Source organism: Aythya ferina (genome assembly GCF_964211825.1).
Source record: "Aythya ferina genome assembly, chromosome: 5".
NCBI lineage: Eukaryota > Metazoa > Chordata > Aves > Anseriformes > Anatidae > Aythya > Aythya ferina.
Genome location: NC_140301.1, coordinates 52,872,587 through 52,884,808, shown reverse-complemented (window position 1 = coordinate 52,884,808; position 12,222 = coordinate 52,872,587). Strand labels below are relative to the sequence as shown.

At 48.9% G+C, this 12,222-nt stretch overlaps 1 protein-coding gene across 1 annotated transcript in view; it reads right to left on the bottom strand.

Annotated features, from left to right (window-relative positions):
• EVL (Enah/Vasp-like) overlaps positions 1-8,674 on the bottom strand; it is a 140,899-nt gene extending 132,225 nt beyond the window's left edge. Inside the window, exon 1 of the mRNA XM_084520741.1 lies at positions 8,383-8,674. Within this exon, the coding sequence (XP_084376867.1) occupies positions 8,383-8,387 (5 nt within the window). The 5' untranslated portion in view covers positions 8,388-8,674. The remainder of the gene's footprint in view (positions 1-8,382) is intronic.
• Between the last annotated feature and the right edge of the window lie 3,548 nt (positions 8,675-12,222).

Here is a 12,222-nt window from a genome sequence, read left to right as displayed (position 1 = left end):
AAGAAGCCAGCCTTCACTGCTCCACCAGCCCCCAGTCCTGTCAATTTGCATGCACGTACTTGGATTTATCACGGTCAGTGGCCTTATCACAACGGTCAGTCGGTTCACAAACATCAAGGATGCTGCTGCCAGTAATAAGGTCAGGAACGCGTGCAAGTCTTTGCAAGACCAGGATCTTGATGCCGCAGCTCCAGCCGCTGTCCCCCTGCCTGTGGTGTGAGAGGGGCTGGGGGCAGCCCCCAGTACAGGACGGGATGGGATGAGGCTGCTTGCAGGAGAAGCCAGGCACAGCCCCAGGCTACATGCAGGGATCACAGCAGCAATCTGGTAGTGCTTGCAGGTGGTTCACGTGCTGTAAACCGGTGTCTGAGAGCTCAGCGCCAGTTAAAACAACCAGACACCAAGCCAAGAGCCCGCAGGTCAGGCTGCAGGAAGCTCCTTCCTCTGGCTGCCCTGCTCATTACACGCATTGCTGAATTGAGGCCACTGCCCCCACCCCACTCTGAATCCACCTGGCTGCAGGCAGGGCCCATAGGGCAGGATGCTGCCCTGCCACAGCCCTGTGACACCTCTTCAGCAGAAACATTTCCAGCTGCACTTGGAAAGAAAGTGCAACGTAGTCTGCTCGACAGCCTTTTGTCCCCAGACAGATACAGTCAGTCAGATCCACTGAATTGCACACTCTGCTTTCCTAATTCCCTCCAGTTATGCTCAAAACAGAAAACCCTCCATGCTAAAAATGGCAAGATCCCATTCTTTCACCACCACCGCTCTAGGTGGGGAGGATCCATCCTAGCACCGGGTTGCTGCTGGAGGAGGCACAGCACCATGCTGCGAGTTCGGGATCACGGCAGCAGCAGCTGACGAGGCAGCGCCGCAGTTCGCTCCTCTAACTGCAAACACCGGGTGTGCTGAAGCGAAAGGGAAGGGCACAACTCTGCACCGCATTTATTCACGGATGGACCCTAACAACAGACAAGCCAAACAACAAACAGGGACGGTTAAAAGACATTTTATTAAGCATACAGGTAAAATAAATATATAAACTTGTGCTCCTTCTCTTTCATTGATCTGATTAGTCAAAGAAATGAAGTGCTTGAGAACAGCAAGACTGCTACACAGGGATGACTCAAACCCTTACTTCTTAATGTAACTGCTGTGGGATCAAAAATTAACTAGGATTTACCTAGACGATGTATTTTAGAAAGATCAGCATGCAAATGTATTGCAGCACTCACCACTAATTCATGATAAAGTCGGAATATTAAAGTTACCTCATTATGTCAAAAATATGCTAGCCCAGTATTGCTCTCACTTTAAATTACAAATCCTTTTCAAACAGGAATTCACAGATTATGTCAAATCCTAGCACTGTTTGGCAGGTGGGAATGAGAGTGACAGACACAACAGAGTCATTTAATAAAATAATGATTTTAGTATTAAAAACATTTTAACTGGGTAATGACAACAGTAAAGAGCTAACAGGCAGAAATACATATGTACAAACTGTGGGAAAACATGTACATGTGTAGATGATTTTAACTTCCTTGTTTTCTATTTTAAAGGATTTTACAGGCATTTTTTGAACTCTTTTGATGTCATTTGGACCACAAACCACAAGTTGAGTAATGCTGGTCTATTCAGTGCTGAAGTCATATCCCTGCTCATCCAGCACACATGTAACAGGCTTATTTCCAGCTCCAGCTTTTTCACTTGTATTTACTTATTTAAGCTAACCTTTTATCATAAGCATTGAGCAGTTCTGGTTGCGTTTAGTTCTTCTCGCTGCTGCATGTGGGGGAGCGCATGCAGCCAACAGCCCGGCCTGTGCACAGCTACGGGGAAAAAGGATGCAGCATGCAATTAAAGGGATTATGGTGACCACGGACCTACTTCTTGCTAATGCCATTTCAGTGTATTTTCTAGATCCCCTCGTTACTGAGGGAGTGGCTTACTAACGAGGGATAAAGAGCGGAGGCACAGGAAGGAAGCAATGCTCACTCGGACTGAGGAGCAGCAGCGAATGATGGGAAAAGGGGGAAAATGCAAAGAGGAGGAAGGAACAGACAGCAGCATGGAGAACACGAGGAGCCTTACTGTAATGCTTGGTGATTAGTATACATATTACACTCTTCATCCTCAGAAATGCTTCCTGAACAGGAGTCACTATTCCAGCAAAGCAAGGACTTCAACAGGACCAAGCTTAAGCATATCCTTAAATCCTGTGCTAGACTGAGACCTAGCTGCTTAACCTTCTTAATTCCCCCTCAGGTAAGTACTGCCACCCTGCAGCAGATAAAGACCTGAGGCCACAAAGGTTAAAAGATTCAGCAGCCACGAAGCAGTGGAGGAAGCACAATGCACCTGTGATGAGGAGCTCACCACAGTGACAAGGCCCAGGCCCAAACCACTGCGGTCCCCCTGCTAGGGCATCCGTGGGATCCCACAGCATGCTACAATTCGTAGTATTATATTAAGCTGAGCTGTTCAGCACAGCTCTTTATTCATATATTTTATCACCAAATCACAGCAGAACATGCCTGTCCTTCTCAGCACCTACGCGAGCTGGAGGAGGGAATATCGAGATCTCAAGCTGCAGGAATGACACCTACTGCCTGAGGAATGAATTGCTCACCTACCCGAGACCTGCGCCCAAAAAGCGAGGGCCTTCCAGAGAAATGGGTCACAGAACCATAGCATGTCTGGGGTTGGAAGGGACCTCTGGAGATCACCCAGTCCAACCCCACTGCCGACGGTTGTTGAGGGGTGTTGTCTTCCCGGTCAATAGCACGGCTAACTGAGGAACAACCCCCTGCCATGAAGGCAGGTGGGGAATGCCTTGATGGGAGTGGGAGCATGGTCAGTCATTAAAAATGCTCATCCACACTGTTGGCCGGGCTCATGGTTTGTAACGCAAACATTGGGGAGTCTGGGCAGAAGGGTTTGTGGTGGGGAAGAGGAATGCGAGGACTACCATCTTAGTAAATGCCAAATCCTAAGTCGTAGTTATAGCATTCCCTGGGGAAATGGTTCCAAGAGCATTTCTGGTGGTGTCAGGGGACCCTTGCTTCCTACCATATACATGTATGCTCTTCATGTGTGGAAGGTGTGAATTACACAGAATCACAGCCATCGAGTCCAACCTTTGACATAACACTAACAGTCCTCCACTAAACCATATCACTAAGCTCTGCATCTAAACGTCTTTTAAAGACCTCCAGGGATGGTGACTCCACCACTTCCCTGGGCAGCCCGTTCCAATGTCTACCAACCCTTTCAGTAAAGAAGTTCTTCCTAAAATTACCTTCTGTCTTTGCAGGCAAGGACTTAATGATCCCATTTGCCCTATCAAAGTGCAAATGGCCAAACTGGCACAGCTGGGGTGAGAGAAACCAGAACTCAAAAGGAATGCCTAAGTTAACCCTGAACTGGAGACAAACATCAGACCTTCAGGCTTCCCTCAAGCAGGCAAATCAAAACTTTCTGGCCCTCACATGTCTCTCCCACCCAACAACTGTGAAATATCCAGAAAAGTGTAATGCTTCGCTAGTTGCTGTGATGCTGCAGAATGGTGCTTCTGGCAAACAGAAATGTGAAGGAGGTTTCCAGGCTCTGATTTTTGGTAAGGGCTTGACCTGTCTGTCTTCTTGTGATTACAAAACAGGTATTTTTAATGCCTTCATAACCTTCAAGTCAAGAATCATTTTAGAAAGACTGTCAGTATCATTCTTCGTGTTTACCTCAACGCAAAAACACAAAGTCTCACGGGAAGAAAAGTTGTGTGGTGGTAAATATGCCAGGAATGAAACGACAGGGAACAAAATAAAATTTGATGGATTTTTGATTTCACATGGTCACAGCCCAGACCAAAACACACTTTGAGTGCCACTGGGGGATGTGCACACACACACACACACACCTCGGGCAGAGGTCTGGCCTCTCTTCCTCGTGCTGCAGCTGCAGGGAGGGCAGCCTCTCTGCCCAACCGCTCCAGCGCGTCTTTTGGTCACTTCCCCTCATTATAATGCGTCAGATCAAAAAGCAGATGGAGGTGGAAGTGTTGGGGAGCTGTGGATGAAACCTGCCCATGGAAGATGGAGGGGGTGAGGCACAGTGTGGCACAGCTGCCTCCCCTCTGCTCAACACTCCTGAGAAACTGAAACCAGACACAGGGCCGAGGAAAGGAAAGGGGGAAAGGATGATGGATCCCAAGCGATCTGAAATGACCATGATGACTGCAGAACACACATCCTGAAACTCCTCGTCCTCTTGAAGGAACACCACCAATGTACACCAGAGTGGTTTCCACTGCAATAAAGGACAACAGGGGAATGATGTAATTTTATTTATTTATTAATGTAAACAGAAAGCAGATGAGATAACCCTAAGATTCAGATGGAGATTCAGCAAACAAAAGTATCTACACTGAACTTCTTAGATACAGAAAATCTATAGCTCATGCAATTTCTTTTATTTTAATTCTGTAATGATTAAGACTAAGCATTAGTCAGATTTATTTCACTTTGGCAGCAGCTTTAGAAATCTTTTCTAAAGAGGTTTGATATTGCTCATCTCGCACAGTGCACTGCAATGGATAGCAAGAAAAAAAAAAAACACACAAAATTGCTAGCCTGCAAGATTCAGGAAACTATTTGAGCCTAAACTGTATTTGCACTTTTGGAAAGGTTTTGATGCTTCTTTACAGTAAATGTAAATATTTACAAAGAGAGAAGTGCTGTACTGTCAAAAGCAAGCATCTAAGCTCGGCACAAAGAAGGAACGTGCAGACACCTTTAACCACGACGCTCTTCTAACAGAGCTGTTCTGCATTAGGATGCCTGTTATTTAATAGAGCCTGAGTGATCCAGAAAAGCACAGGAGTGAAACGCCACACGAAACCACGACACTAAGTTACAGACATGCACACCCTCACTTCAAGAATTATGCTCAGCCTTGGTTGTAGCGTTACAGGAACAGAAGACAAAAGATTTCCAAAAAGAGGGAATGAACAAAAAGATGTCCAGAGTCTGCGCCTCATTTTAAGGACGGGAAAGTTTATCTTTTAAGCATACAGAGTAACAATGAGAATAAGTGAGACATAACTGGCCTGCCCGCTCACATCTCCTTACAGCAAGGGCATGTTGAAGGCCAGTAGGTATCATCTGGCTGCAGAAGAACCACAGCCTCCGTGCTGCACCTCAGCAGAAGTACAGCATCTGCTGACAAACAGCTGACCACAGCCAGAGCCAAAGCACTCCTCCAAAGACCTAAGCAGAGCTACAAAAGCAACTTTCTGCCTGCAGCGTAGCATCCACGCTTGGGATCTTGCTGGTGAAACGACAGCCACAGGGCTGGGCATTTTCTCACGGATTACACAGGTGGAATTGCGCAGCACAGGTTTGGCTTGAAGGCCACCAACCTTCATGCAAGGCAAGGCAAGGCAAGGCGGTGTGACAGCTCGGCCATGGCACGGCTCCAAGCCAAGGCAAAGAGCTGCAGTCAGAAAAGGACAGGACAGGGTTTCTCGAGTTCCAGAGTTTGACAGAATTAAACAAACTAAGCTGCAAACATACTGCTCCAGCTCAGAAATCAATTACCAGCGACAGGGCTAAATGGGACCTTATAGACGACTTGAGTTTGTTATCCATCTCAGGGGATGCTACAAGTTCCCTACAGGGGACAGTGCACTGGGCTACACGGGCCACTAGTCCATCAAGGTCAGCAACCCCAATTCCAGCGACATTATACTTGGAAACAACACATTCTCTCTAATTTGTTACTGAGAGAAACAGAAAAAAGGAGTAAAGAAGACAAAGAAACCTCAGTAACTAACGATGCATACCTATAGCTCCAGTTAGCCCCCAAGCAAATCAAATGCTTTGGCAAACCTCTTGAATTACCTCATGAACTGCTTCATGAACAGAAAACATAGAATAAAGTGAAATGCTCCACACTTTGTGTTTATTGGATCAAATGTAAAGACTTTGCTTGTTTATGTCCAAAACAAAAGGTTTAAAAAGAACGAAGCATATATGGTTTTTGCTACTAAACCAAGTTTATGCTATGAATGCAGGACTGTAACATACAGCCAACTTATCAGCATGGCTGAGAGAGAGACTCTGTGAATATTTTTTTCAAGCATACAAACAATCTGCTATTGCTGCTTTTTACTTTTAGTGAGAGACCACTGAAACACAGATCTCTTATAAACTGCATTTCTGACTAACAAATGCAAGGTTACATTTAAGTTGATAGAACATACTAAACTTATTTTCATCTACAGTAATATTCAGAGACATTGTCTCATCCCAAATATGAGACAATTCTGTTACCTGCAAGAATAAGTGAATATCTGCAGAAGAATAACCTCAATATTTATTGTACTACAGCAATATTTTTATATACTAAGAAGTAATAACACCTCTGCACTTTAGCATTTTCCACCCCGGAATCATAAACCACTTTTCAGATAAAACATCTATTATAATATGTTTTAGTACTAAGGCCTGCAGTACACCCACTACACACATTTTATGCTTTTGAAGTTAAGACATAAAGAAATTATCAAAATACAAATGGAAATTTTTACTTAAAAATGGCAAGCATCATATAACTGCCACATAGCAATTGTGCAAAGAACAGCACCGCAATTTATTCACCACAAAATGCAATATAAATAAAACACACGTGGCTAAGCAAATGTTTTAAGAAGGTTTTTATTAAATGATTTTATAGCCTGCCAGGGCCCTTTGGAATTATATAGCCTAGATTTATTAAACAGGAATTGTCACTGAAAAGGGTTTTAGGTGATTTGCAGATGTATATTTACTGGCTAGTAGTACCCATAGAGTAAAGACTATACAAGCAAGGAAAAAATCAGAGACAGAAACCTTTAGAAGCAGAAACTCATTTAGAAAGACAGAGCAAGCACATACATCGAGGTGTGGTAGTGGCGAGACAGGACTGCTTTACGGGTGACACACTTGCAGACTGCAAGCATCACATGGCGAGACACGGAGCAGCTACGCCAAGAAGCACTCGCAGCGCACGTGGCCCAACTTCAGGTGCTGCACAAACGGGCACAGCCCAGCACAAGGGGCCCGGCCTAGAGGAGCATCCCTTCTGACTGTCAGTCCGTCCATAACCATCAGACATGAGGAAACGTGGAAGTCCCAAAGCCCTTCCTGGGGGCAAGCTGCTTTTTCTTTCCAGAATGCCCCATGGCTCTCATCTCTTCTGATGGGGATTATTATTTCATGGTCTGTCTTTGGGTCTCCTAATTTCCTGCTACCTCTCCCACCAAAAAGCACAGCCACAAACAGCGTGTGCTCACGCGGAGCGGGGTACCCTCAGCAGGGCAGCCTCACAACTGTACCCGCTTCCAGCCAACCCCATGGTGCTGGCTTGGGGCACGAGGTGTGCTCACCAGTCACCTGCAGGGCAAACAGTCCAAGGCCTGGGGAGCAGCTCCGCTGATGGAGGGAAGGGAACGAGGGGAAATTTGGCTGCCACGAGCTGCGTTTGATGGTCTCTGGGCACCCCCGTGAGCAGACCAGGTGAGACAGAGGGTGATGTGCTTCTTGTGTGCAGACCGGAGAGGTGCAGGACACCGGTCGCATGGCACTGCCCACCTGTGTGCCTTCCAGCCCTCCCCATTGACAACATTTAAAGCAAGTGAAGGAAACTGACGGCAAGACAAACACCTACACGGATGCACCTCCGAGCCTTTGGCACACGTGGTAGCGCTGGGGGTAAACGGGGCCGTAAATGCATTCAGCTGTACTTCCAGGAGCAACGCAAACCTTGCAATTTGGGGATTATGCACCGCAGAAAGGCGGCTGCTCTTCCCATTTTTAACGTTTCCCGAAGCGGTTTTACCTTAGCTCGGTGGAAAGAGCCACCGGCGCTAGCTGAATCAGAGGCTGCGTTGCTCCGAGATACTGACAGCTCGAGTCAGCTCCTGGACTGAGGAGCAAAGAGCCGGGTCTGGGGGAGGACGAACCAAAACAAGCAGCGCCTTCCTTGCAGCGGGCACCCTTTTCTATTAGGGGCGAGCCGGCCTGGGGACGGGGAAACCTGCGGGCAGGGAGGCTGCTGCCCAGAGGGGGGAGCAGAAAGAGGGGCTGGCCGCACGCCTCGCCCCCGGGGGCTATGCCAGGGGCTCAGGACCCCCCCGGGGAGCTGCAGCTCCCGAAGCCGGGACCCCCCCGCTCCCCTCCTCCTGCTCGCAGCCTTTGTACCCGCCGGGCGGCTCCAGGCAGCGGCAGCCCCAAGCCACACCACCGCTGTCACCACCCACCCGCACCATCCATCTTACCCCACACACACACACACGGCGTGACACCGGCACGGGAGGACCCGCGTGTCCCCGCACACACTCACCTCATCTTCCCGGAGGCGGCGGGGGCCGTAACGGGGCGGGGAGAGGTCCGGGTTTGGGGCTGGGGCTTTGGGGGCCGCCCCACTCGCCCCTTACCCGGGCAGCTCGGAGGCGGCGGCAGCGGGCGGCCCCTCCGCCGGCCCGGCCATGTTGCCGGCTCCCTGCCGGCTGCGCTGCGTGTGTGTGAGCGGGTGTGTGTGTGTGTGTGTGTCTGTGTCTGTGGGTGTGAGCGGGTGTGGGTGTGAGCGCGGGGGGGGCCGTGTGGGCAGGACAAAGCGGCGCCGCCGCCTCCCGCCCCGCTCCGCTCCGCACCCACGCGCGGTGGAGCCGCCCCGCCCCGCGCAGCCTCCGCGGGTGGACCCGGCCCGGGGTCCCCCCCGTGTGCCCCCCCCGGCTCCTTCTTGTCGCCCTCCAGCGGCTCGACACACCCCGGGGTGATCCCATACACACCCCGACACACCCCGGGGTGCCCCCCGTCCCCAAATGGGAACGGTTTCTGTAAGGGAACACCGGGGTTTGGGTCCCCTCCCGACCCTCCCCACATCTCTTGGCCCCTTTCTGCCCACCTGGAAGGGGCGGTGGTGGATGTGGCACCGTTTGGGTTTCCTCAGGGGCCTGACCTGAGCAAATGCTCCATCGTTCCTCAGGTGTGCCATACACAGGTCACCGTAACTTCACCAGCAGTTCCCCAGGGAACAAAGGCCCTTCACGCTGGACATCTGTGGTTGCAGAGCCCACAGGTCTCTGCCAGTTCTGTGTCACCCAAACCGGGCATTGAATCAGACAACCAGCAAATCCCACACCCATGTAGTCTCAGAGCCAGGCAGGTACCACAGGTGTATGCTTGTCTGGAACTGAGGTGATCCCTGCCACCCCCCAGCGTGTCCATGTCCCAGTTAACGCTGCTTTGATCACACCCTGAGACCCACCTGCTGCAGCTCCACTTCCAAACGAAAATACACTACAACAACAACAGACAACAGCAGCAGGAACCCAGCAGCAGTAGTCCCCATGCCTTTCATTCAGAGCCTTGCTTCTTTCTTGGTAGCTAATGCATATCTGTAACTGCTACTTTCAATGGTCATTAAAATGTTCAAAAACTAATTAGGGACAGAGTCAGGGGCAGGGAACTGCTCCCTCCTCCTGTGCCTCGTTAGCACAGAGCCCAGCCTGTGCCGTCCCCTTCCCCAGTTCCCCATCAGTCAGCATACGCTCACTTCTGACAGAGAAGGGCTCTCCCAGAGGAGCTCCCCTTATTACTAAGGAGTCTCCTCATTTGGTTGAAACCAAAGCTAACAGTCACTTCTTACAAGCAATTATCCTAAATTTCCTAACAGGAACAATATACGTAGCTTGTATAAATTAAAAATCGTGTCAGACCACTGATCTGATATGCAGCCTCCACCGACTGACAGCGGCTTGTAGAAACTCTTCCATATAATTTGTGTTGGGGTTGCTAAAGGTAGCAAGCTTATGAGGAACTAATGAGCAAAAATAAAGGCTATTTTCTTATTTCTATCATCTGACTAATCCTTTAGAGTGTGGGTCACTGACCAGCTCATGCAGCATATGGGGGACAGCATAAGGCAAGGAGGATGCTTATCAGACTAGAAAGTTGCACGGTGATTGCACTAGAACTTAAATCATCATTAAAGAGTAAATCCATATGTGTGCACATTCATAATTATTTTTAATGTAATTTTGTTAAGCTAGGTTTATAACAGTCACAAATCAAACAGGCAAAGACACATATGTAAACCATGCCATGGCTGAGATACAAAACTGGAGTAGGCACAAGCATCTCTCACAAAGACTATCTGGGCATGTCCACTTCACAGTGTGAGGGGCACCTGATGTTGCAGAGGGCCTCGGTCAGTTCACAAACAGACGACACTATGAGCAACACATGCCACTGACACGTCCAGCCACGCGCAGCAGGGACTGCAAGCAACTGGCTAGGGAAAGGCTTGGTTTGCACCCGTTGGGGCTGTGTGGGAAGAGCTGCGGGTAAGCTGCAGAACTTCAGGGGCTATTAACGTGTGCAGTGACTGCCCTCTGAAAGGGCTGGGAGCCTTGATTGCCCAAGGGGTGGTTTGAGAACTGGTGTAGAAATGCAGAGGTTACTGGTCGATGATGACATCGGTCACTTCATTAATTCTCATATTAGGAAGCAAGAGAGAAAAAGAGAAGAAATCACATGCAGTGTTACATGTGCTGATCTTACTGGCTCCTGACAGACAGAAATAGGAGATCAGTGTTAGAAATCTGTTTTATCAGAATCCATGTGGCTTTTGCACCAGCATTCCCGGGGCTGGTGTTTGACCTGCCCGCCTGATCACTTTGTTGTCTGAAAGAAATGATTAAACCGTGTTTTGCCAGGACAAATCTTACACTACATTGCTATCACAGATCTCTGTCTCCTAAGAGACTTAGGTCAGTTTATCCGTATGAAAATGCAGGTAACCTCAGCCTGCAGACTGGCTGATTCACCTCTTTGCCCAGGGTGTACCTGGCCCATCGGGGTGTACCTACATCCCGGTGGTGTCACCTTCCCTGCTTTCCCCTGCAGCTCTCCCCGTAGCACAGCCTCCCGCACAGCCCTCCAAGAGCTGCAGAAGAAAACATGCGGCCCTTCAGGACTTGTTTTTCATGGCAGAAACCTCCTGCAGGGCAAATCCTGATGGATCTGCGCCCTCCGGGCCCTGCTGCAACAACTGCCCCGGGGGTCTGCTGGTTGGTGCTTCAAAGGCTTCACCTTAGGGTGGGAGGAGGAGGAGGAGGCCCTCCTTTAACAGACATACAGCCCAGGGCAATATTCTCTGTAAATATCTTCGTATCAGGAGCTCAAGGTCACCGAGCTGTTTTTCTGTGAGCCAACCACCCACCAGCACAGCCAGGGCCTTGTGGTGAGTTTCTTTCCCACTGAATTTGTCTACCTCAGAGTTTTCTCTTCAAAGCCTCAGGCTTTCCTGCCTGATTGGCCACCAAAAAAAAAAAAAAAAAAGAAAAAAAAATAGCTCTTTTCAGGGAAAACAAGTTTCCAAATCAGTTTTCTTTCTTTTTAGCCTCGTGGAAATTACCTTTCAGAGGAATTCAACAGACCAACTAAAATCCTAGATCAGTGCAAGGAAGACACACAATGCCCAGAAACACCCACGTGAATTTAACTCTAAAAAATGTCTACACAGATGGCAAGGTGACTGGTAACTTTGCTGAAGCTGGGATCCAGTTGGGCTGCCTTGCTGGGGCAGAGGGAGTGTAATTACCAAATTCAGCCCAAAAAGGCTCCCCTGGTGCAGAGCTGACTGCTGAAGGAGCAGACAGAGGCCGTGATGCAGGAAGGCATCAAAAGCTGCAGCAGGGCAGCAACAGGAGAGTCCTGGACAATGGCGTTTCTTCAGCAAGACTTCATCCAGGCTTGGGGTGAAAGGAGATGGGATGAAAAGAGACTGGAACAACGAGACGAAATGGCAGAAAGGTCTGGCAGGAACTAAAGGGAACAAGAGAATAAAGACTAAATGAAAATGAGGGAAATACAGAAGTTTAGGGTTTTTTGAACAAGAAAGGGAGAGAGAACTAGGTGAAAAGGGCAGAAATGAAGAGAGGAAAGCACAAAGAAGGGGAAGAAGACAAGGAGGGTAGCATAAGAAAAGGCAGAGAGCGGGCAAGAACAAATACACTGACGATGTACTTCGATTTTTGTTTGCATTATATTTCCTCCAGTGAAGACGGGAGATGAGGACAGGTCCAAACACACTCTCGAGACCTCGGTGCAGGATGGTCCTCAGGCCATTACATGCTCTCGGAAAGGGAGGAGCCCTCCAGCACTGTTATTTTTCCAG